We start from the raw sequence: 26,206 nt of genomic DNA, 5'->3' as shown, positions 1-26,206 counted from the left end.
AGTCCTTACACTACAAAGATTTCTTATTTTTCTTTATTTCTTATATTTTTATAAACTTCTAACCTAAAAACAGGTGTGAAAAAAATATCACAGGTCTTCCACAATGTTATTTAGCTGCGACTGCAGCCACTGCAGCTTGGATCTCCTTGACTGGAGGGCACCTTTGTCTTGCTGCCGAAGCTTGCTCACTGCTGCTTCGATGCTCTCAAACAGCTCGTTCAGACTGTCCTGGGGATGTAAAAATGTGTATAGTTTCCCACCTTCCACTCATGAATATAGTATGTCCTTTTTCGTGCTTGCACCCTAGATGCCCACCTCGCACTTTGGCCTCTTTTCGGGATTCGGGTCAGTGTCGTCCGAGCCGCTCGAGGAACAGTCGTAGTCGTCCGTGGCACTGCTTTCTACAACTTGCAGCTGCGTCCTGACCACGGTTACCCAGTCAAACGGTGTCTTCATTTCGTCCTGCATGACATTGAGCGTCGATACAACTTGTTCATAATGACGGCTCTCTGCGTTTGTTTGTCCGGGCATAGAAATCTATGCTTATGGGCAGACGTCTCACTGTTTTTGATCATACTAGATCTAAAAACCTACAATGGGGAAGCAGACAACTTGCGCAACATGTACCCATGGTACGGCACTAGCCGATGCCATGCACATGCTCGTTCACTCCTTCCATGAAGAGTCGCAAAACGATTGGCGATTGGCAAAAAAACAAAAAAAATTAGATTGTGTGTATGTTTATACAGCCTAGAACTTAGTCTGCCTCAACGGACGACTTGTCTCCCAGCTGTAGATGAGCAATCCAGCCAGTGCAGTACAACCGCTATCCTGGAGTCTTTAACGTGCACCACGCAGTAGTGATACACGACCCCCACGCCGGTATGATGCTGATGCAGATCGAAACGGGCAGGGGTGGGGATTGAACCCAGGATCCTGGGTTCTGCAGTGCGAGCTTTCACTCCATATGCTTCGAGCTGGTGTGCGCCAGTGCATTCGGACACTGATGCCCCAGAAGACCGGCTAAGGAAAGGAGAGGGCGCTTGTTAAACAAGTAGTAATGTCTCGTTAATGTGGACACCTCTGTTCCCCCTAAAATCATCCATAACACGAGTCGTTCGTGATAATGAGACAAAAGTGCCTGTATTTACTCAGTTCAGCGGGCTGTCTGCATAATGAAACGTGACCAACTGATGCAAATCAACGCAAAATAACCACCGAAACAAAGTCCCATCCCGTCCTTCTTCGGGAAGGAAAGTTTACGTCTTGTTCAGTGTCTGCGGTTCAATGCTCCGTTGCTGAGACCCCCCCATTCATGTCGTGCGCACATCAGAACCCGGTGACCCTATATGTATAATTCTCATATCTATCAAAGAGATTACCTCAAAACGACAACCAATCTTTGTATACGGTGAACACGGGCCTCCTTTACTAAAGAACGGTCCTAGACACACTTGAAAGACATCCCTGCCCTCCCAGTCACGTCGAAAGTCTCGTTCAAAAAGCCCGCACGAGGCCTCCATTGCCTCCTTCGGACTTCTTGCCAGTCTCGCGTGGATGGATTTTTGGCGAGTGAATCTGTACGGCTTGTGCTAGCTGGCGCCTGCTACCTTTGTCAGGAAGGATGTCACCAGTGCCTTCAGCGTTGGGTGCTCGATGGCGTTGGAAATGACGGCGTCGTACTGGGTCGCTTGAGCAAACTGAGCGAATGCATGCAGTGCCGTCTGCTGCACCACGTAGTTCCCCGACGACAGTGACGACGCAAACAGACGTGAGAGTTTGTGGAGAATCTCCTGTTTCTGTAAGCAAGTGCGAGAAAAAATTTCATGCTGTTTCAACGTCGACACACATTTGAGCATATGCAGTGTTCATGCTTGCCCCGACAGTCCCCCTTTTTCGTGATTTTTTAAAATTTAAGATGAATATACTACTACTTGTTGCTCCGAAAGCTCCTGTGGGAAAACACCAAACGTGAGAGTACCACCGGAACAAGAGCTGCAAATTTCTCGTTTCCACAAAAAATATTAGCTTGCTAGCGATTCCAAAAATGCAGGATCCGCCAGTTAAAATTATGAAACGGTTCAAAGGGCAACAGTGGATACGTCACCAAGAGATCTGAATCTAATTTCCCCAAAGTACCTTCTTTACGATTATTTGGAAGAAACAAACGAAACGCTACAGACGACCAACAAGATTGGACGCAAGCAACCAAATTTCTAAGAGCACCAGATTTCGTCCACCATTTTGGTCTCTGGACTCTAAAATAAAAGACTGCTTTGAACGACGACTCTGACACCATGTTCGCAGTTACCTCCAGACTCTTCTGCCAAAACAAGACAGATATATTATGTAGAGTCACCAACCTGTAGACTGGGCAAGACTCCTAGTTTGCCCCAGGAAATAAGTGACAGAACGATAGAAACCTGGATGAAATCCACACCACTTGCAAATAGCACTTCTAAGGCATTCAGCACCTGGAAGAGAGGACATCCTTGAAATTACCACATCTATGGTTCGACCCAAGTGAAAGACTGAAAGACCTACATACTCTTTGACAGAGCATTGTAACTGAAGAGAACTCAAAAGGGCAGATCACCGCCCCCAATCAGATTATTGACTTGCCTGAACAAGGACACTGCCCTTCATAGATGTGATTTGTGCAGTGAGCAGATCAATGATGGCGTGTGTCAGGTCGCAGCACAGCTGTGACCTGTACGCTGGGACAGACGACAGGGCTTGCAGCAGGGGCTCCGCAGGAAGGCAGTGCTCTTTGTACCTGGAGCTCTCCTTCATCTGACAGAGGAGCCGGACCTGGAAGGATTGGGCTACCTGATGGATAGTGCCAGTGTGCCAGTCTGTTCTCTCGCCGCAAGCGGTTACGATTGGGCACAGCACACCCCGTCACCCTTGAACACAAATTTGTGAGCCAGCCTTTAGTAATCAAGATTTTGGTGCAACAAGCAGGGGGCTCAAATTACTACCCAAAGCAAAAACACTTCTTCTTTGTTGCCAGATTCCTAGTAAAGATGGTGGAACTTGTGAGAAAGCTTGCAAAGATGGCGGTAGCCCTCTTTCCTTTGTCAGCAACTGAAGAGCAGTGGGAATGCCGACACATTTGCATACATCAGAGACTCGAAATGTGCGCACATTCTCTATGTTGCACATACTTAAGGAACAAGGGGAGTCAACAATGCTTATAACCCCCACAAAAGAAAAGTTACAGTGGTTGATCTGCCTTCCTGCAACTGAAATACCGGTCACTTCTGAAACTCGACCAGTTTCGAGGGCATGTTGTTCAGAGGAAACTGAGAAAAATTACTTTTTTTTCTTCAGCATTTTTGTAGCTTTCAATGTACCGCTAGCTATCAGAGTTAGACAAGCTAATAATACACTACAAAATAAAACACATCGTCATCACATCAAGAAATAAGAAAGTTTTGCGCATTATTGATGAGCCGCGCGAAGTAGTTCTTACGAGATTTGGATGTAAAAGGAAAAACCATGGCTTTTGGCATTTGAAATGTGTATGTCTTGACCAACATAAACATACACCTAATCAAAGATGCACACCTGCATATACCTTAATTCAACAAATGAAGAGGGAAATCAATAACACTCCCCGAAAAGTTGGACTTTCCTTGTTTACTACGATTGTTGAGGTGAATGTGACTGTAGTAAGCAGTGACAACTTTCTGATGTGTAAACAATGCTAGAGATTGAGAGATTGCAAAGATATGTACACCTGTAGTTACGACATCACTCACCAGTATCTTTAACTCTGATGTTCCAATTGTCTTGGCACTCAACTTCGTCAAAAGCTGCACTGCTTGAGCTCTTGCTGTTGAAGCAGATTCCGGCAAGCCGACGATACTTCTTACCACCGAATTCGAGGAGAACATCTGATGCAGTTCTGTCTAAAAGAAAGCAGTAAAAAACATCAATACAGAGGAGCCGAACTGGTTCAGTTTCTTTAGATGAAATACAGGGATAAGAAATGCACGATAACATTTGCTAGCTCCAAAGATACCTATACGCCAATTTCGAGGAACCTAGAATCTTAAAAATAGAGGGACGTGAAAACATTTAGCGCGACAAACGAGTTTTGAAAGGTTACTAGTTTGTCAATATGGGACTAGATTCCTACAATGCCATTGAACCATTAAACATAAGGCATCCTTTTGTTAGGTATGAAGCGTACAAGCAACATTATCTAATCTAACATGGTGAACAAATCAGCTGGATAGTGATATATTTGTGTCGGACAACAAACAACTGCGAGGCATTCATGAAAATAATAATAACCAAGTAAATATAATTCTTTCAATGCTGCAAAAACTGGGTTCCTATTTTTTTTTAACCCCAGGAAAACAGTATGAAACCTAGGTAATTATGACAGGACTTTGTGTTGAAATGTAAAAGGCTACTAGGTCCAGAACCAATTTTCACAAGTTGTTCCAGATGTATTTTCTAATAAACATTGGGGCTTGAAACAAAATTTTAGCTGGAGAATTTTTAGCCCAAGTACACAACTCATTTCACTGTCTTTTTGAGGATGCTTTGTTCCTAAACTATCTGTTCCAAGTACCTTGTGTTCTTCAATCAAGAACTGGGAGAGGCGCCGAAGAAGCGACTTCGCGTGGCTGTGCTTATTTCCAGGTGCACTGGACGTCAGATTGACCAAGCGAGCAAGCAACTTGGCATGCTCAAAACAAAGCTGCGGTGATCCGAACCTGAACATTGGAACAATGTATTTTATTAAGCCCCCTTCACCAAAAAATACAAAAGAAACAATTTCACTCCGTTGCTTCAGTAATTCGTTCCACTTGGGCGGACCTTCAAAAGGAGCAAGCTTCGTAAATTCATACAATCCTACATATTGCTCCTGAGGCATTCACTATAGTCCGTTGCAACTCAAGAAAGTAGGGTGAGGGAAAGGAAGGTCGGGGAGGAGGAAGCAGACAGAATGCTGGAAAGAGGAGGAGGTTCCCCCTCTCCTCCTCAGCGTTCCGTCTGCTTCCTCCACCTCGGCCTTTCCTTCCCTCGCCCTACCCTCTTGAGTTGCAACGAACTATAGTGTAAAAGATTGCTAAAGATGGGCGATACTTGGTATACTGTACAACAAAACAAACATGTCCGCAAAAACATTTGTGGAGGTCAGCACTGATTCAGGTATCGCTTTACTGTGGACAGGCAAGGCAGTGAAGAGGGTCTAAATCGTTGGAATGGACATCTTTGCAGCCATAATAGAGGTCTTACGATCCACAGTACATACTCGGCTGTTTCTAGTTCCGAGCGCATTTTCACCGCAGGTTTTTTTAGGAGAAAGCGCTTAAACATGTGCTGCCGTCTTTGCTTTCCGCTACAAGATTTCTTCATACGGATTTGTTCGCAAGATGTTAAACACAATTAACATAATTTATATTCCGCCAGATCGAAAACGTCAACTTTCTCAGAATTATGGCAACCTGCAATCCCCCGACAGTTCCCACATCGAGTCTAGAAAGATGAAATGACCCCGGGCGAGGTGAAGTCCCTTGAGGAAAGCTCATGTGGGCTGCTCAAGTGGGGCCATCTTGTGCCCCAGTTGCAAAACATGTGGGCCCCCTTCTGTTCTACTTGGATATGCAGAGTACCTTGCTACAAAGCACAAGGTGTCGGAGGCCAGGCATGCACTCCAGTGACTTTCACGCAGAACATTCCTGAAAAGTATGGCCTCCTGAAAAGGAGCAGAAGAAAATAAATATACCTACATGAAAATAACTATGCAGCCCACACAAACTGCTCCCTAAATGGTAGCAGCCTCAGTAATCGGGACAAAGGGAAATTTATATTAACATTTATTTAGTTATTTTGTATACCCTCAGGGCCTAAGGCATACAAGAGGGGAGTGATTACAAACTATGTTGATGAAGTAACAAAATGCAATCATTATTAGCAGATCTACCAAAAGATCTATTTTTGGCAAATGATTCCTAAACATCAGTATTGGAAAAATGTGGCAATCTTTCGCTTGCGGACGGAAAAAAAGGGGTCTTTGCAATTGCTTTAGTTGAACCGAATCGTTACTGCCATTTTGCGTCACACTGCACAATGTAAAAACGTAACGAGGAGGTTGAGAAAAAGTTGTGCCAAGGGAAAAGAAGAGAGGGCGATGTTTCAACTTAACGGTCTTTTTCAGTCAGTTAAATTGAAAAGTCGCTCTCCCTTCTTTTTTTCTTGGCACAACCTCCTACTAACAGAACCTGGCAGGACTCCACCTGCCGTAAAACACTGAGCATTTGCCCATTCTACAATAAGTGCCCATCCCTCAATTTTGTAACATTCGGTAAATACACAAAGGACATATCTTTACATATTGTTGCCCTAAGGAGCGCCCATCTCCCAGTTTCACAAGATTATCTCCAAATTTTGAGTGGGCACTTGCTCAGAATTTTATGGTAATACATAACAATTATGATAACAATAAAAAAGATTAATTTTACTGTCATCATGATTATGCATTTAGGTCAGCAGCAAATGCTGACCTACATCAGAAAGTAACAGACTAAAATGAGGGAATCTAAGTACAGTGCAACAACTATACTAGGAATGTAACCTCAGAGACCATACCGCAATTCCGAAGTGTTCCGGTGAGAGTGCTGCCAAGAAGCGGCACGTGCGGGTGCAGAGGTGCTCGTAGAGACCAATGCTCCTGGAAAAAAGCAAGTGACATTGTTGCCGCAACACTGGCAACTGTTTGGTGGGAGGAACTCTAAACAAGGAGTCTGTCGCCCAGAGAGAGATGGAGGGCAGCTTGCAAGAGTGCAAGAGGTTATCGAGAAAGATCTGTCAAGAGGGGTTGGATATGGAACAAACATATATAATGCTGGTAGTACTGGTAATTTAGATACTTATGTTGTAAAAATGCTAATGAAGTCAAGATGTCCTCATGTGCATAAGCTAGCTCTAGCACAAAGACATTCCAGTGTGCTGTAAAGTAAAAAAAAACTCAATCAAAAAGTGTAAAAAACTATAGTATGTAAACCTGGGGTGGAGACCAATTGTTTAAGATTAATTTACTATTACCTCACTAAGCCTCACTACTATGAAAATTAATATCTCCGAAAAATGTTCACAAAGATAACTGTATGGGCCGCCTCAATGCTCAGATGCTGCTTGGTATGTACAAATAAATTCAAACTCGAAAGCTCCTAAAGGCTTCACGCACATTTAATGGATTAAATGGACCTCACACTAATAGCATCTTCGATCAACTCGCACCAGAATTTCCCTGAAACCAATACAGTGCACAGCACTTCTGGGTCGTGCAGCGCAAAGTCAATGCAACATAGAGGACGAACTGCATCGTTCCGTTGCACCGCGGCGAGCGCCACCATGCGTCACCTCGCATTTCGTTAGTTTTTTCTTGCGTAAGTCCGTGCGCGGTGCCCGTCTGCTGTCAATCTCTGCTGGCCTTTGGCTCGCGGATGTTCAAGTCCCACACAAATGAATATCGTGGACGTGACTGTCGACGGGGTCACGAGGCGGGTTACAATTACGCACGTATATTTTCCCCATCATTGTTGGTTCAAGAAAGAGTACTACCAGATAAAAACCACACCTCGGTTGCCTCAATGTCATTGAAATGCCTCACAAGGTTTTCTACAAAGTTCATAACTTTTGGGGGCTCCTTGCCACCACAGCGATCACCGGTAATTGCAACTTTGGTAAGAAGCCCGTTGTCCTCACTGTCAGAAAAGCTGGGGAATTCATCGAGTGCCGCTGCGAGGCATGCTCGTTTTTGCAAGGTCGCCATCTCGATAGACTGCGCATAAGCCAATGCAGGTGTCTGCTATTCTCGCTCCTGGCTGCAATGCCTGATGGAACTGCACCCTGGCACACCGTCGATTTTCTTGCTTTTCATTGGGGCAAAGAAAAGCCGAACCAGGAGGGTGCGCCCCGTTGATCAAGGACGTCCAGTGCACAATGGTGCACTTGATCGAAAACAATGGGGCGCTCTTCAGTACTCCGGTGCGCACCGGCGCGAATGATAGAGGATGCTATAAAAAAGGCAATGGCATGTGCACATTAAAGAACTGATGTCACAGAGAACATAAAAACGGAGGCTATTTACTATGTGTAATAAATCACCTTGCACGAAATGTGTTCAGTAGTGTCAATCTTAGTGAGAACACTTTGCAGCGCTAAAGATCAAGATATGTGCTAACCTCGGCGGCTTCCCGTTTTCCCCGGAAGATTCCAGAGAAACTGGGAGCTGAAATTCTAGGGAACCTACAAAGGTAGAAAGAATTTTAATACCATCAGACCATCAACATATAGAAGAACAAAACATAAAATCAATGGGTTATGATGATGATGCCAAAACAACAATAAAGCTAATCAGGTGAACATTGTACCTGCTGGGATCGAAGGCTAATGCTGAAGGAAAAAAACTGTTATAGCTTTTTTTTTTTTTTTTTTTTTTCAGGTTAGGCTTAATGAAACAGCACAAGCTTGTTTAGGCTTTTGAGCTGATTTCAAATACGTTATATTTTTTTAATTAGTAGGTTGCTTCTCAGGATAATTATAAGTAACCAGACTTTGTTTCCAAAAACAATAAAGAAAAATATTTTTTTTTAAAAAGAATGTTTTAACATATCGTTAGATATTACAAATGATGAAGAATGCAATGTTGGAAGCACTTTTTAAATTGAACCATTATTAGTAACTTTACAACATATTGAAGTTCAGTGCTCAATGTGTGGCTACCAAACAATTGAACATTTCAGTTAAAAATGTTCCTATACCTATATTGAAAAATCTGCTTCCAACGTTGCATGCTTTGCTTATTTAGCTACAGGGTGCCTTTTTGTTTGCCCTAGATGCTGAGATAACCCTTCTGAAAATTTGTAAGGAGTCCAAAATTTGCATTTCGAGAAAGTGTTGTTTTTCTGTCTTCAGTGCAATTTCAGCCTATATAGATATTACAAAGTGATATTATGGCTCAAATATTAATCTTTAAAATAAGGAACTTGGCAGATCAAAAGAAAAACAGCTGTAGATTTTGAGCTCTCCATTTTCCAAAATACAGTTTATGGATTTTTTGGCTCTTTGCTTGACCAAGCACTTTGCTTGACCAAGCAACTCTGGTCGAATGTAAGGTTAATTTCACAGAGCACAAGCATCATCTCTCGTTTTAGTCAGTGTGTCGAACCGAAAAAAATACGGGTTCGGTTACGGTTCAGGTTCAGGTAAATTTATTTTGTTCCGGTTCAGTTCCGGTTCGATTAATTCGATCCACGAACCGGTTCGCGAACCGGTTCGGGGCGCTGAACCGGTTCGCGAACCGGTTCGGAAATTATAAATGACAAATTGCAACATCAAAATAAATTACAAATAAAACATCTGAAATCAGCACATACGAAACGGGATACATCGTAGTGTAAGGCTCAGGGATTTCTACCAGGAATGGTTTCTTTATGTGCACTCAAAGGTTACCTCACCGACGTTTACGCATTCGGACTTCATCTAATTGGGTCCGACGCAGTAGCTGTAAAATCCGCGACCTCCTTACAAACCCACTTACAAGTAGAACTCGCTAACTATCCCGCCACCTCGGCGTGTAAGCAATTGAAGGAACAGTGGGGAGAAAATACAGCTTTCTTTATTTGAACTAGCCTTCGGTAACTCAAATTAGACCCTTAAAGAAGTTTTCATTAAACAAGATACGGAATATGAAAAACACTTCACCGAACGCAACGCCAGAAGGACGTAATAGGATAAATATTAAAATAGAAGAGTTCGCTGTCTCACAAATATGTTAGCTTCTAATTGCCTATACGAAACCGGATGCATTATTATCAAACTCCACAGCCTTTTCTTTTCTCATTCCGATGGAAGCAAGCTTCAAGAACTCGCGCGTTCTAGAAACGTGTTATGAAATGAGCACACAGCAGCATTTAGGATTTACGAGATTGTAGGAAAATGAAATCCCGTGACGCGATTTTTGTTTTTTGCACAGCCTTCCAATTCTCTTTCTTCCGTGCAAGCCGCGACCAGCGCAATACTGGTTCCTATGTCAAGATTCATGGATGCAGCGTTTGTCAAGATTCATGGATGCAGCGTTTATATTCCTAAGACTGAGTGGAGAAGAAAAATATGTAAGCGAGGTGTGTGTCAGTTGACGGCACTTAAAAAAACAAATGGCATTGAGAGCACATTCATTGTCAACAGCGCGTGGCCGAACCGTTTTGACATGAGCCGGTAACCGTTATTTTTTTTCCGGTTCAGTTCCGGTTCGGGTTCATCGCGATAACAATATAACGGTTCGGGTTCAGTTCCGGAAAAAATACCGGTTCGGTTCCGGTTTTCGGTTCGGTTCGGTTCCGGTTCGACACCCTGGTTTTAGTAACCATCAACGCATGTCCTGGCTAAAAGACAACACCCTAAACAACATCCATACTAGCTAGGCCCAGAAAAATATGATGAGAAAAACTGTGGAGGCATTATTTATTTCACGGTGCGAGGAGGGTAGTTGCACCAGTAGTTATTCAACAAACCACTACTGTTCCTCGATGAACTCAACACATTTTGATGAAGAGACGACGTTGCAGATACGTCTTGATTGTCACGGCATGTTTGGTGCAATTCTAATAAAAATCAGTACAGTCAGCCCCCATTGTGTACATCGGTTCAATCTTTGTCCGCCTTTGTGCTTTTTTTTCGGTTTCTTAATCCTAAGCTTACAATGGTCGATGGCGCCGAAGACTGCCTCGAGGATGTTTTTGTCCCCAGAGCCTGGCGTGGGAAGGCAAGCACGCAGCGCATCTAAAAACACGAAACAAAGAAAACGAGCAAGTTAGAAACAGAAACTAAAAAAAAAAGTAGAACGAAGACAATATGTTGATACAGGGACACCCTAGAGGGTCAGGAGTTTCCTGGTCATACCGTCGCAGTCAACGACGTAGTCCATGAGTGTCGTCAACATGAGCTGATAGCCACACCACAAGTCCACAGGCACATCTGAGTAGTGTGAGAAAACAAATGTATAGTATTCTTATGCTCCTAATTTGCACAACTCACGTGCAAGGCTCACCAAGCGTGAGGACCACGATACAGAAGTCCCGGCTCTCGGCCAAGACGCTAACCAGATGTTCAGCCGCAATCCAGATGTGGCGCAGCAGGCCGTCAACCTGAGCTGGACCCAGGTTGAGGAAGTAGTTGGCTGAGATGGGCAGCCTAACAAAAAAAAAGCAGCAACCGCACAGCTTGCAGGTCTTTCTACTCATTGGAGAATCCGCCAATCGTACTTCATATGTACAGGACAAGGGAAATCCCAAGGCTGGCACTAAAATTGGTTGAAGAAACCGACGCCTGCGCATAGCGATGGAAAATTTTCGCCAAGGATGTATTTTAGTGCTGCATTTTAGCTCGTGAAATATCAAAGTGTAGCTGCTCGCTTCCTCTGTGAAATGCTACCAACCAACTTGCCAGGGTCAATGGCAAACGTCGACGCAGATGATTGGGTTAGCGAGAATCGGGCTTGTGGCGCCATCTCTCGATAGGTGCAGAAAGCAGACGACACACTCAAACGAAAGCAGATGACCTGGTTGTGTGCTCGCAGCATTGTCAAGAGATGGCACCACGAGTCCAGTTCTTTCAAACTCTTATCTGCATGGACGTCCACCATTGACCCTAGCAAGTTTGTTGGTCTCATTTTGCACAGGAAGTGAGCGCCATGCCTTGAAATCTCACAAGGTAAAATGTGCCACTAAAATACACCTTTGGTGAAAATTTGGGATAGCTAGGTAGAGGTGCCAATTTTTCCAGGTGATTTTAGAAACCGGCACTGGATCTGGTCCACGAGGAAATATTATGCAGGCCCCAGCACAACACCAAACCTGAAACCCCCCTCAAACACACATTCCAGGACAAGAGCTGTGTTTGGTTGTAAATCCATTATAATCAGATGCATTATCTCCTGGAAAAGTTCAAAAGATTTACCACAGACAGTTTGCTGATCAGCTAATCCGCAAACAAACAATAAGCTGAAGAATGCATTTGCAGTGAACAAATTCGCCAAGTTTTCCGCTGGCCTCCCTGAATTGAAGTTTTTAGATCTACAAAATCTCGCAGCGGCCGTGAACAGTGTTTTTTACAGTATGCATGCATCTGCAAACATACTTTTCAATATGAGGTCGAACGTAGGGCTTGCAAATGACAGATGAGCATCCCCAAGACATTTTACAACTCTCAGTTACGAGTTTCAACGTGCAAGTTCACATCGTGGCAAGCGATATTGAACGCCCAAAATCTTACTGACGGGGGGGGGGGGGGGGCTTGAGTAATCTTATGCATTTTATGCTTGAATGAAGAGAAGGTCTTTGAATATCACTTGAAGTATGTGACAGTTTTTTTGTTTTGTTGTTTACTTTTATGGGCTAAACCCACTCCCTTCCCCCAATATCCGTTTCTCCGTCCGGTCCACTCCGTCTCCGCTTTGCGGCAATTTGGCCTGACGCAGAAAAGAGGTTGCCGAACCTTGGCCCATACAAAGGCACCCATGGGCACAAGGCTCAGCTACAAATGATTTCACTGGATGCAACATCCCATGTTGAGCAGCCTGAAAGGTGGTCAAAAGGATCAATTATCATTTTAACCAAGAGCAGGTCATACATACCCAGACAAAGAGGCGATCATGAGAGCCACCATCTTGAGGCAATTGTCAAAGTATCCGCCATACTTTGAGATGAGGGAATCTAACAGTCGGATGTGGAACGCTGCTGTCTTCATTTCAACCGTGAAGTTGCCGTCCTGCTTGTTTCACCAGTAAGGAGGTATGCATAGTGTCAAGCCACAATCGCACAAATCAACAGTGCAGCCCAAAGCTGCGAGTACGGCCCGATCTCAACATGGTTCATCTTTTTATAATAGAGACGTGAAAAGCCTGCGAGGAAACTAAATTACCAACCCAAAGAGCTGCTCAAGAAAAAGTATTGTGTGCAATCGCCCACCATGAGAAAGTATGTTTATTTCTAATTGGGTTGCCAAAACTTTCATACAAAACTAGCAAAATCTCAATAACAAGAAGTAGACTTGTGTGAATAGCGGTTTTTAGAATTTAATTGAAAATTAGTTGAAGTAACACCATTATAACATCTTTAAATTAAATTAATTTTTTTTGTCCGAATATCTGAATTCTCCAATAGTAGTTTTGAATAATGCACTATTCGATATTCGCTTCGAGATGAACTGTGATATTCGCATCTTTCGAACCGTGAATAGCCCCGTTGAGTAGGCTTCTCACCGAGCACGTGTGCACTGCGGAGAAGCAACACCCGCGGAAGCGAGCTCCGTGGTTGTTGCTTCTCCCCAGTGCATCGATGCTCGGTAAGAAGCGCACTCAACGGGGCTATCTCGCCGTGATCACCGCTTCGAAAAGCACAAATATCGTAGTCACATGCTTAGAAGGAAAGCACATCATCAAAGCGGGATGGTGCGCGCATGCACCTGGTGTATTTAAAAAAGAAACATAAACTTTGTGAATGCTGATATCTACATTACAGTAAAACTTCTGTTCTGAAATGCATTTTTTTAATCAAATATTGTAGCTCAACATATCAGTAATAGGGAGTTTTAGTAGATCATTCCAATACATCAGATAATGATGCTACCTGATACTCCCTGACCCTTTGGCGCATGTGTTGTATTGTCATTGGGCACCATTATCGGAGGTGTCAGAATAATCTACTAGTAAAACTCCCTAATGTTGCTACATAAGATCAATCTTTTTTTATATATTCTTCCAAATGAAAGATAAAAACAGAATTATAAATGCTATGGATCGGATTTAGCTTGAAGGACATTGTTTGGACACCTGTGTGTTAAAAAGTTCTAAATTACTTAAAAGGGGGGACACTACCCAGAAAGAACAATTTCTGGAAAAAAAGTTGATTTTGAAAAAATGTCATATTTACATTTACCAACATCTAGAGAGTATTCCCAGAACGTTGCTTTAGTTTACACTGCATAGTTATTTTTTTTTATAAATTACTTTCGGTCCACCGATGCCAACGAAAGGTAGGGGTTGGAGCACTTTGAATGCATTTTTCTCCGTTCCACTCTTCGGTATAAATTTCACTTTAGGAAAACTATTGTTTTCTTATTACACAATAGAGAACTATTCTTAAATGGTTTTCTGCAATAAAATGTTGTGAGAAACGTGCCTGGCTGGTTAGTTTTCCTACTTTAACATTCCTTTACGCTTAAAAAAACTACATTTGTAAAAAAGTGCAGACATGAAAAAAAATGTAATCTTATGGAGTTATACTTATGAAAAACAATTCAATATAGCAAAATAACTAGCTGGATATGTGCTATGGGTATTCCTATGACTATATTACACATAAAAATCACAAATTTGTATTTTATTTTAAAACAGTAGTTTTCCTAAGCGAACACCTAACTTCCATATAGTAAAATTCGTAACAAGTTTCAGAATTGACATAGGACAATGAAATTTGGCAGGGATGGGCTTGCCACTCATATAAACTTACACTGCAAATTTGATTAAAATCAAGCACGCGGTACAGAAGTTAACTTTTCTAGGTAGTGTCCACCCTTAACAGCCTAGGGAAAGACAAGTCATGACGAAGTTTTCGTCCAAAAATGTAACCTATACTGACGATAAGAATAATGCTTTGTACACTTATAATCAGTGCAGATATCTCCTTTTGGAAACTTCAACAGTGTTTCATTAATGAACCTACTTTTCACTGAAGAATGAAACACTGTTGGCACTTGCATTATACTACAATTGGTCCTTCCTGATATAAACAGTATAGACTACCGTAAAATTCCGAGATGCCCCACCTTTGAAAGGTAGCCCACCCTTATTTTTTACTTGATTTGCTATTTTCTCTCAAACACTGAAAGATAGCCCACCCCTAGTAGTCGTAGTGTTCGGATTAATGATGACCTCGGTGTAAATGCATCTAGTTACAGCTATGGCGGGATTGTTACGAATGACAAATGATGAGGCGGCAAATAACGGGAAAACTAAACGTTTAATAGGGCAAGCTTGTGCCCAAAACAAAAAAAGAATAATAACAGGTGTCATAGATGTCGGCGTAATAGCAAAATCGAGAGCTGGCGAAGAACAGAACTCGTAGAGCCACGTGGAGTGTTTTTTGTAGACACATGGGTTTTGTGAGCGTTCAAACTAGAATGTTCGGCCTTTGAACATTTTAAAGGAGAAGTTTCTCGGGCGTTGTACAAACTATTGTTACAACACCATAATAAAAGTTGCGCGGCCCTCAGGAATTGAACCTGGGGCTTCTGCGTGCAAGTTCGGTCCGTTGCCACTCGGCTTGTATGCGGCAATTTAAGCGAACATTGCTGCCTGAAAAGTACAAACATCTTTGCTTCATTGCCCCTCGCCACGATAACAAGTTTGGCAGAGACACATGATCTAAAAACAGCATTTTTTAACTTTCCTTGATTGAGAAGATGAAAACAGCACTAAAAAACGACGGATCAGATAAAGGAAGTTTTTTTGGGCTGTTTTCATCTTCTGAAGTATGTCGTACCAACTTGCCCAAGCTTCAACTTTAGCAACATTTACTTTCCCTGATTGCACATCGAAAGGTAGCCCACTCCTTTTTTTTCACCCAATTTTCTCTCCATTTTAGGTGGGCTGTCTTTCAAGATATTACGGTAGTCATGAGAATAGACTGAAGAGTTCGAAAGTATTCTTCCGAGAGGTCGCAACTGGAAAAACTGCAGCGGTATGAAAAAGGAAAAACAAGCTAGGTGGAAATACCTTTGCCGGTCCCAACTGCTTCAAGGAAGACAACCACTCAACCACATAGGTGCACAAGTCAGACAAAAGCTGATCAATATCCAGACGGTTTTTGAGGCTGTCACGGTACTGCAGTGAAGTCCTGCAAATACAAGACCGAGCAGTTCTTCAAAGGTAACTCGCCTTTGTAAAAACACCATAATTGAGATCAAACCTCATAGCATTTACAACTATGTATTACTGAGCAAAAGCCAACCTGAAACCCACAAAGATAACTGCGCCAACATAAACAAAGAGTGGTGCTCTGTTTAGGCCAGACTTGAGAAAACTGTATGTTCTCCGTTCCACTCTGAATCCCGAGAAATCCGAAAGGTAAGTAAGTGCATGTCCAATATGTAACAGTGCGTAATAATGACTCTATTCTTTAACAGTCAACTAGACTTGTTACTAATGCAACAGATGCTTCAAATTAAAGTAGGGCAAAAATCGTTGTGGTTACACACAATGTATGCAACATACTAAATAGGGATACTACTATCAAGTAAATGCTCAGGGAAAAAAAGCTTACCAATAACAATAAAAGCGAACAAATTTCTGCACACTATACGAGGTCCCAAATATGTACAGTTTCAATTTAACGATGTGCTAGATTAAAATAATGAATCGAAGAGGTTTCAATCTGCTATTTTTGTTCTCTCACTTCCCAATGCACTTCTCAGTTACAAACGACTTTGTATAGTTTTAGATTATCAAATCAAGTCGAGATTTTGTGGGAGAAAGAAAAAACAAATCATTCCGTACTTGACAAGAAACTTCCGAACCGAGACGAGCATCTTGAGATCCAACCCCTGGAGCGTGATGCCGAGGTCTCGGAGACGACGGCAGATCCCCAGAAGCCACACGACGTGCTTCTCACGAGACACTTCCACTTTCACTTTTTCCAGCATGCCGAGAAGGAGCTAGACGAAAAGGCAAAAGAGCGACTTGAAACCAAAATAATTGTCAGTGACAACACAAAGAAATCCACTCACTCTTCGTTGAGCCTGCATAAAGCAAAAGCAAAGACTATGCAAAATGATCAGTCCTCAAACTCCACAAAGTCAGCATGCAACAGAAATGGCTTAAAAGCTAAACAACAGGAATGCTTTTTAATCAAGGTAGCAAGGAAGACAAATTGACTTTGCTCACAAAATTATGCGAGTATAAAAGAGCACGGAAGAAGCTTATAATTTGTCATAGGCACAATGTGCGTGTGCCAAACTCCTCACCATTTGTAAGTGCATCGTCTCACTGGAAAGCTGTATCAGGCAATGCTCGAGTTGGTCGAAATATGGACCGTAAATCTTCTCACTTTCCTGAACACAGAGAACAAGAAAAAATTAAGTAGTGAATGTTACTAAGATGTAAGGACAGACAAAGGAATCTATTATTATTAAGGTATTATTATTTGTACAATAGTGCAAATAAACGTTTTAAGGACCTCTGACATTTCCACAAAACAATTTTTTTTTTGTGCAATGTAGAAGTTTATTTTGTTTGTATATGCACATCCATCAAGCGAACTAGAGCTGGCATTCGGTCAAAGTTCGCTATTAAATGCCTTTTCAGACGATGTGACGTCAATCTGTACACTCACACACGAAAGAAATTACCACAAATCAACTTAAACTAAGCCATATCTTTCCAGGTAATATGACATTCGTCTACAAGCTCATATGTGGTGAAACATTCCCACCTTGAATAGGAGTAAGATGTACAAACAGGGTCAATGTCACATCAATCTATGAGCTGATATGTGTAAAACAACCCCACCTCAGCTGTCTATGCATCTTTTTATGGAAATATGATTTAAACCTACAAGTTCACATGCAGTAAATAATCCTACCTTGAGATGTCCGTACGATGTCTGAACGATGTCAAGCGAAAGAGGCACGGGTGTCAACACATCTTCCAAGACAATCAGTTCCTCAGAGTTGAGGGACGCGACCAGGCTCCTCACTGACTCTATCATACCAACTGCAACCTGGATCATACATGAAACAAAGTTTAACAACACATCTCGTACAGGATGCCTCACCTTCAAGAAAGCAAGCCAAACCAGCCAAAACCACAAACAGGCAGCTGCGTATTATGACGGAGTCGGCTTTTGCAAGCTCAATTTTTTCCAATAAAAAGCCTTCAGGACAAAAACTTGGCCCCAATTTGTTTTTTTTTATTTTTCCGTCAGAAAAGAACTTTGAGAACTGATAGTTGAGTGTCCAGGTTCTTCGCATAAAGTCACCCAACTATGTTGCCACTTAACCCGAGACTAGGGTATGAATTATAAACTTAAAAGTAGAAGGAACAGAAAAAAGGGGAGAAGAGAATGTCTCAAACGCAGCTAAAAGATTTATTCAGTCCCGCATCCTTATATAGTCAGAGCTTCCAACTATATAAGTAAGCAAGACACCCAATTATATAAGCAAGTTCTTCTTTTGGATTTCTATAGTATGAAAAGGGCGCATTTCTGGTTCGAAAGCAAAAGAGGAGTCGGTAGCACATGCCTACAATATATGATTGACTGCACTCAGCATTGTGGGGATTCCTGTGGTCTCCCTTCCGCAATGAGGCGGAGGGTCCCCTGTCTTGAGGGGCCCTCACCTCATTCCTTCCCGGGGGGGGGGGGGGGGGGGGGGGGCTTTTTTTGTTTCCGTGCTCGGATGCGGCTCACGCCTGACACGCGAGGAGGTTTCCTCGTCCTTTCCCGCTTTCGGGAAGGGGACTCGTCCAGTGACCGCGAAAGGGGTAGGACGTGCGTCGGTGACTTCTCCGATGCTTTCCAACCCTCTGGCTCTCCAGAACCACGCGTTTAGTAGGTAAGGACCTTTTCTTATCTTGGCGGCATGATGGGGCATTTTGGACAAGGACATAGTAGTTCTTTTAAAAGTTTTAATAAATCCTCTTAGTCTCTGTCTTTACTCGGGTACACATACGTCTTCTCTTCCACTATATTTGAGAGAGTGAGACAAGATAGTCGACCATTGGCATCCACAGAGGTATTTATCGAACTGACACGCGGTAATGTAGCCCTAAACGTCGTCTATATTCATACGCCCCAACGACAATGCATGAACGGGACGAAGAAAAAGAAAATAATATTGGTTCGGCAGCAGCGGAGATGGGGGGACCTACGCTACTAGGTTCGACGTCTCCTTTGAAATCGTCGCCGCTGTTGAGATAACCCTTTGGTTACTCTATCGATACCTCTGATGGTAGCTAGCTAATCCCACATAAAATGGCACCCAACGTGGGGCCATGAGTGCTTTTTCGGTTGTGGCTCCTGGCCTCCGTCCCATGTCCAACCTTATTTGCCGACATTCCTTGCCTTTGATCACCCCGTACCACGAGCCTTCTGATGTCACCATTCATGGTTGAGTGGCTCATGCCGAGTTGGCAACCCACAGTCCTACTCCTTTGAGCAAGCACACTGCGTTTCATACGCGCATTCCTGTTTTGAATTTGCAAACCAAGCAACATTCGTTATTGCGGGAGAACCGTTGTTCTCCATGCTTGAGAAGAACCCTTCACCTTTGTAATGAGTATTTGGTTCCCTGCGTACCACCAACAACTTGCCCTGAAGGGAAAGTGTAGTATAAAGAAGTTTCCATGATGTGTTTCATAACTGGGTGGACCTTTCATGTCCGGCAAGAATCGAGGCTTGGCGGAGAAGAGTAGCGAAGGATCAGCAGTGCAATCTGAGAATGTAAATATGCGCGTTGTCTTTGACTCTGAGCAGTCGCGGACTCTCAGCAAGAGTGAAACGGTGTGAAAGTCATTAACATCTAAGTAGCCGGTACTGATACTGACGAGCTCCGGGAGCCAGGTTGAGCAATCGTTGGCATCCAAAAGCAGTTTGCATACTGTGGATGCCTGTGTCGTATTCACTGCAAGTATTACAGTGGGTGCAAAGGGCTTTCTTCGGGAGAGATTTGTACCTGCTTGATGCCAACATACTCTTGCAGCCTGTTATTCTCCATGAACGACGAGTTTTCCGTTCAAGGTGGTGGTGCTATGCGGTCTAAGGCGCAGTGTGATAATATCTGGGTGGACGGGTGACGCCAAGTCTTTCGGAAGTTATGTAGCTCTAAAATCTGGGCGCCATGTAGCCAAAGCACCTTTTGGCTATATGTGTCAGACTCGCATGATCCAGGTGGACGAGTGACTCCAAGACTCTGAGCAGTTATGTTGCTCTAAAACCTGGCTTAGCCCCAAAAGAAGGGCCCACACCGTTGTGAGCGCTTGATCAAGCCAAATCGAGTGAGAGACATGTTTTTCTAGCCTCGGTAAGCTAGCTAGCTCAAAAATTTGCCGAAGCTAGCAGGTTTGAGCAAGCGAGCTGCGACCCCTTTTGTCTTCCTAGTTGGGCAGCGAGATGGCAGCTATTTTGCGCAGGAACTTGCGACTCACTCGCTCGCAGACGCACATGCATGGCAGTTCGTTTTCATCTGCCCCTTCATAGTCCCCACATCAATTTACCTCAACTTCCAAAGGTGGGCCAGCTGCAGATCTCTATATGCTTTGGCCACCTATAGTCAAAGGCCTCTTCCAGGGACTGTAAAACTAGGTAATGTAGGTAACTTCAGATTAAGCTGCCTGCTCGAAGGATCAAGAACTCGGTGCTTTTCCTAGAAGCTCTCTCCCTGGTGTTCACAGTAAGCTAACTCAATTAGTTTGCTTGGTATGTGGACGGGTTTCAAAAGGAGGGGACCCTTTCCGGCTTCTCCTTCCAGTGTCGAAACAGAACCTGGTATGAGTCTTGTAATCGTTCGCTAGGTTCGCTTCCCCCTGGGAGCATCTTCCTGTCACTGTTGACAAACTGGCCTCCTTTTTCGTGGTTTTCTTTGTCGTTTGCCGCCTTTGCGGCCTGGCAGGCGAGCGTTGGTTGAGCGCGTCCCCTCGTTTGGAGGCTGAGGCGCCTTTTTCCCCCCTTTGGGGGGAGCTGCGGCCGGCTTCTGGGCATGTTGTCTGCTGGCATTACAATTTTGCACGTCTGCTCCGGGGTCGTCCACCCCCCTTCACCAACTCACTACGGCCAAGATGGCGCCGAACCACCTATACGGCGCATCTTGAGGACGTTACCAGCAGGTCTCCGTCGAACAGCACCAGTTGTTAGCCTTTAGGTGCTGCCGCCTTTGCCATCCTCCGCTCCAGGCCAGGGGTCGCCGTGGCGACACCGGTGTTCAGCCATTATGCCGCAATGCCTGCGATGCACTGCGGTGCTGTGGCGGCAACAGTCAAGTGTTTGAGTCTTGCTTTCCTGTTTTTCTGCCTTCTGCGCGAGCTGTTGCCAGTGGACACAGTGGAGACGCTTGCTGGGTGTCGCGTGTGGTTGGTGGGGTTGTGCATAGATATCATAGTTATATTTTAGTTGATGAGAGCAGATGGGCCTTCTTTATTCTTTCTTGAGACCCACCTACAATTTTAAGGAGGGGGAATGTAGGGATTCCTGTGGTCTCCCTTCACCGATTGCTGTGAATGAGGCACGGGTTAGTGTTCGGCCTCTTTCGCCTTAAGCTTCGACCTGTACATGAAGCGGTGGGTCCCCTGTCTTGTGGCGCCCTCATCTCACTCTCTCCTAGGGGGACCTTCTTCCGTTCCCCCACCTGGATGCAGCTTACGACCGACAGGCAAGGAGGTTTCGCCCTGCCTTTTCCCGCTTTTGGGAAAGGGGCTCGTTTGGTGACCGCGAAAGAGGTAGGACGTGTACCGGCAACCTCTCCGATGCTTTCCTGCCCTTTGGGTTTCCGGAACCCCACATCTGGCAGGTAAGGTCCTTTTCTTACCTTACCGGCACGGGGGGCATTCTGGATGGGGACATAGTAGTTCTTTTAGGAGTGTTTTAATAAATGTTCTTGGACTCTGTCCTTACTCAGGTATGTGCCTTCTCTTCCGCTATATTTGAGAGAGTGAGACAAGGTAGTCGATTATTGGCACCGACGGAGGTATCTAACCGACTCGCAATAACGTATGTAGCCCTAAATGCAGTCTACATTGCCTTGGAGATATGGGACCCGCGCTACTAGGTTTGGCGTCTTCTTCGACATCGCTGCTGCTTTTAAGATCACCCTTTGGTTACTCTACCTCTGTTGGTAGCCAGGAAATCCCACAGTAGAGAGAAATTAGCATTACATTTTATTTTTTAGAGCGCAGCTCTTAGGGGCCCGTTCCCGGCTCGAGCGGCATCGGCGTCGCCGTCGGCGTCGCCGTAATTAAGGTCATCCCAAGGTCACGTGACCCCTCCCCCAGGGTCACGTGACCCCCAAGGTCACGTGACACTCAAAGTCACGTGACCCCCTGAAGTCACGTGACCCCCAAGGTCACGTGACCCGCCCCCCGAAGTCACGTGACACCCCCAGGTCACGTGACCACCCCCCAGGGTCACGTGACCCCCCGCCGAGGTCACGTGACCTCCCCGATGACGTCATCGGATCCGCATCGTCATCGTCATCATCACTGATGACGTCATCAGTGACGTCACTGATGACGTCATCAGTGATGATGACGATGACGATGCGGATGCCGGTGAGGTCATCAGTGACGTCACTGATGACGTCATCAGTGATGATGACGATGCGGATGCCGGTGACGTCATCAGTGACGTCACTGATGACGATGACGATGCGGATGCCGGTGAGGTCATCAGTGATGATTACGATGACAATGCGGATGCCGGTGACGTCATCAGTGACGATGACGTCATCGGGGAGGTCACGTGACTTCGGCGGGGGTCACGTGACCCTGGGGGTGGTCACGTGACCTGGGGGTGTCACGTGACTTCGGGGGGGGCATCCGCATCGTCATCGTCATCATCACAGATGACGTCATCAGTGACGTCACTGATGACGTTACCAACATCCGCATCGTCATCGTCATCATCGCTGATGACGTCATCGGAGTCCGCATCGTCATCGTCACTGATGACGTCATCAGTGACGTCACTGATGACATCATCGGCATCGTCACGTGACCCCCCAAGGTCACGTGACCCCCCCCCAGGTCACTTCACCCCCCCAGTACCCTTCCCTCCTCCTCCTCAAGAGCTGCGCTCTAATTCGGTGTTACAGGGAGTTGTAAACGGCTTTCACTTTTTTTTAAATGCTCATGGTGACCAAAAAAAGCAGCTTAAGCAACAGTCTGCAGGGTGATTTGGAGGCCTTTTTGAAGGCGAAAAATGTATAGTCACCTCAAGCAGCTTGACCACCTCTTCCAAAGCAACCTCATGAGCAGGCTTTGCTTTATCCACCAAAGTGCTGCAGACACTGGTGAACTTTTTTAGTACCTTTATGAAAAAGAAGTGAATCAATAAGTAATGAACTGTATCGTCGTTTAGGATGTGACCAGCGTAACACGAGCAAGTAGATGAGAAAACAGTTAAAAGGGAGGCACTCACACAAGGCAAAATATTTTCGATGGGAACGTTGTCTGCACCCACCGCTTCGGCACTCATGAAACAAACATCCCTCAAGATGCCTGAACGCATAAAGACAAAACATAGAGCCGGGTTATTTCAATAAGAGAAGGAATGCAAAGCAACATACATCTGAACTGTCACTCAGCCTTTTGCCTCAAATTTGATTACATCATTCAGATGAATGGCTCATCCAGGAAAGAAATGTTTGCAAAAGTGCGCATTTAGAATATAAAAATACACACTCATTCAAAACGGAATGAAAGCAGATAAAGTGGGGGCTTACCTAAATACGATGAATCGGAGCCCGCGCTTTCGGCACATTCCTACACTGCATTAAGGCAGCTTACGCAGATCGCGAGTACTGAGAACATTAAAGTAATTTAACATATACACCTGCAACGGAAAAAAGATTCGCACAAGTGACCAACGACAGGAGTGGCAAAATTGCGACATGCGCGAGAGTCACGTTCCATGTCTCAACGGGGGGGTGGCCGGCAGAAAGCCATAGAGTTATTATAATGTACGCTAGAGGTTCAAGTGGCGCTAGTGTGCCGACGCAAACTGAAGCAGACAGCAACCAGTCGAAAATTGACTTCCGGTAATACATTTCTATGGGAAAAAGTGAGTGAATTTTCTCCCTGTGCTCGGTCATAAGAGCAAATATCCCGAATAATTTGTACGTACTAAGTAGCTTGGAACATTTCTCAGTCAAGCCGACGAAATAATTGGTCAGTTACGGCGTTTTTCTTTCAAATTTACTGCATTCAAAACGGTGCTAAAACGGCTTTGTACGTGTATTTATGTGCACTGTCGGACACTGTTAGCGCAAACACGATGTCGTCGCTCTTCAAGCATGAGGGATATAGATGCGAAACGAACAAAGGACATCTGGAAGCTAAGGGAGACGGCACGAACTGTGCAGTAACACTGGATCAGTAACTCCTCGTGCACGTAAAATAAAAATAAATTGAAGGCCACGTAATATATTCAGATTTTAAATAAGTAAGTACCACTTTATTCTTTCTGCTCTGTGTGAGTTCTACGTTCAAAATATCACCCGCATGCTCGAAATCCTTAAGAACAAGTGCCCGATAAAAGCTGTCCAGCAGAGAAAACAATACGAAGAGACATCTTTCATAGCCGACCTGCTTTATTCTTTATGTTTTTAATGTTTTATTCGCTCATGCATGACGGGGTTATTTCCACATAGTGACAAACTGGCATATTATCAATACATAAGCGTCACCGGAATGCTGGCTAGCCTTGAACACACTGTATATTCCTTTCGATTGTAATTTTGCTTTGAATCGTCGCTTGTTTTTACACACCTGCTGCAGAACACGCGTTTGGAACTGAAATTCAGTGAAATCAAACATTGTTCACTGATGAAGAGAAATCTGCTAACTAAAGCAATTATACTTTTACAATGTTAATTAAGGTGCATACTATTCGGTATGACTCAAATAACCAAAGTGTTCCGTGTTATTTTCCGGCGAGAGACAAAATGCACGCGCGTTTTTACATAGGAATGCACAGGAGCGCCGCCAAAGTAGACTGGTTGCTGTCTGCTTCAATTTGCGTCACAGAGGTCGCATAGGTACTGGCGCCAGTTGAACTTCTAGCGTACATTATAATAACTCTATGCAGAAAGCAGCCCATCCTAAAGCCCGCCGTTTCGAGAGCTCTCTTAACCCGCAATTTTCTGCTGACCATATTCGCGTTGAAACATGGAACGTGTCTGGAAGTTTGCGATTTTGCCACTCCGGTCATCGGTCCCGCGTGCTAATATTTTTCCGCTGCAGCTGTACCCGAGATTCTAAACGTCTTTCAGCTCGCTTGCGCGCAAGTAACTATTAACGCTACTACGTGATTCGTATTTTACTTAGCTGCTGTAATAAAAGTTCAAAATTTATGGCACAAAATCAACAAATGCCGAGATGGCAGCGTAAAATGGATACGATCAAAGCAGACACCTTCTCGCTGAAGCAATCTGGGGAATTCGACATTTTCTTGGCGTGCTCGGCTTCCAACTCCGTCAGTTGTTCACCTGAGTCACTCACGCATTACAAATTAGTAACACAAGTAAACTCAAGTTACAATAACATTAGATTAAAAAAAAAAAAAAACATTTCGGCATCATACGCAGGAGCTACAAGTTTGCTTTGCTTTTTCGGGTCCTCACACCAAACGACTAAACCAACCGCCATTTATTCTGGCTTGACCTGGCTTGGATTTGAATTGATTGGCTTAAAAGTTAAAACTCCAGATACCAGTGGCCAGACCAAAGGCCCTGATCTCTATGCAAAGGCCAGACTGCATTTTCTAGCGCGGACTCCTTGAAAAGCTCGAAAGTCAAGCGAATGAATAAACCCAATACTTATACGTACCGTATGCGCATACATATAAAGCCATGTGTATTATGCAATTTATAATTCAGTAACCATAAATATCCCACAAATATTAATCGCACGTGTTGCTCGTGTTGCCATGGATACAAAAGAGTCGCATGTTTCGGTGTTTCGGCAATTTTTTGTTTGCACACTTGGGTGATCAAAACGAGCTCTTGAAACATTTTTGATTTGTATTGGGAGAACTACAACGGTGGCGAGAGATGCAGATAAGGTTTTTGAAGACGCTGCTGCCTCCGCAGGTGAGCGGTGCCGTAGTCCGCCTTTGTTCGTTGAAAGAAAAGTGTGTGGGGTTGTCGCGATAGTAAGAAAACAGCGAGAAGTGTAGCTGAAGAACTGAACATTGCAAGGAACTGATATCTGCCGTCCCTAGGATCTTTCACATAACTTCCTAAAGTTTATATGTACGCAAACGTGCGGATAACTGCAACGCTGCATGTTCGCAATGACAGGTCAAGAACGAAGTGGAAGCTCCTCCCACCCCTTTCCACTTCAGCGGAGCGAACGGTGGAGAGAAGGTCGCCTCCTCTCCAAAAGAGGTGGGAGGAGCTTCCACTTCGGCTTCCACTT

The 26,206-nt window shown here is 44.3% G+C and overlaps 2 protein-coding genes across 4 annotated transcripts in view; one reads left to right on the top strand and one right to left on the bottom strand.

The window, feature by feature from the left end:
• Positions 1–15: 15 nt before the first annotated feature.
• On the bottom strand, positions 16–25,452 carry LOC8037606 (uncharacterized protein C1orf112 homolog). 3 transcript variants are annotated; one of them, XM_029991850.3, is made up of 22 exons: positions 25,187–25,452; positions 23,512–23,551; positions 23,208–23,287; positions 23,001–23,096; positions 17,664–17,801; positions 17,047–17,133; positions 16,580–16,737; positions 15,800–15,920; positions 12,659–12,792; positions 11,075–11,217; positions 10,927–11,001; positions 10,726–10,806; positions 8,208–8,271; positions 6,610–6,691; positions 5,634–5,716; positions 4,586–4,730; positions 3,765–3,914; positions 2,623–2,811; positions 2,364–2,474; positions 1,611–1,799; positions 316–462; positions 16–228 (listed from the first exon to the last, which is right to left on the bottom strand). In XM_029991850.3, exons 1-22 carry the CDS (start codon positions 25,232–25,234, stop codon positions 88–90), a joined length of 2,502 nt encoding a protein of 833 aa, XP_029847710.3. In that variant the 5' UTR covers positions 25,235–25,452; the 3' UTR covers positions 16–87. The 3 variants fall into 3 exon arrangements, with proteins under 3 accessions (XP_029847710.3, XP_029847711.3, XP_029847712.3); XM_029991851.3 differs by lacking the exon at positions 23,512–23,551 and having other exon boundaries at positions 25,202–25,392; XM_029991852.3 differs by lacking the exons at positions 17,047–17,133; positions 17,664–17,801; positions 23,001–23,096; ... (1 more) ...; positions 23,512–23,551; positions 25,187–25,452 and adding an exon at positions 16,810–16,918.
• A 242-nt stretch (positions 25,453–25,694) lies between these two features.
• Positions 25,695–26,206, top strand: part of LOC8037608 (intraflagellar transport protein 172 homolog) — a 48,127-nt gene continuing 47,615 nt past the window's right edge. Inside the window, exon 1 of the mRNA XM_029991848.4 lies at positions 25,695–25,878. Within this exon, the coding sequence (XP_029847708.3) occupies positions 25,840–25,878 (39 nt within the window). The 5' untranslated portion in view covers positions 25,695–25,839. The remainder of the gene's footprint in view (positions 25,879–26,206) is intronic.

The sequence above is a fragment of the Ixodes scapularis genome, unplaced genomic scaffold (assembly GCF_016920785.2).
Source record: "Ixodes scapularis isolate PalLabHiFi unplaced genomic scaffold, ASM1692078v2 PGA_scaffold3__209_contigs__length_174095766, whole genome shotgun sequence".
Taxonomy (NCBI): domain Eukaryota; kingdom Metazoa; phylum Arthropoda; class Arachnida; order Ixodida; family Ixodidae; genus Ixodes; species Ixodes scapularis.
This window is presented reverse-complemented; position numbering and strand designations above follow the sequence as displayed.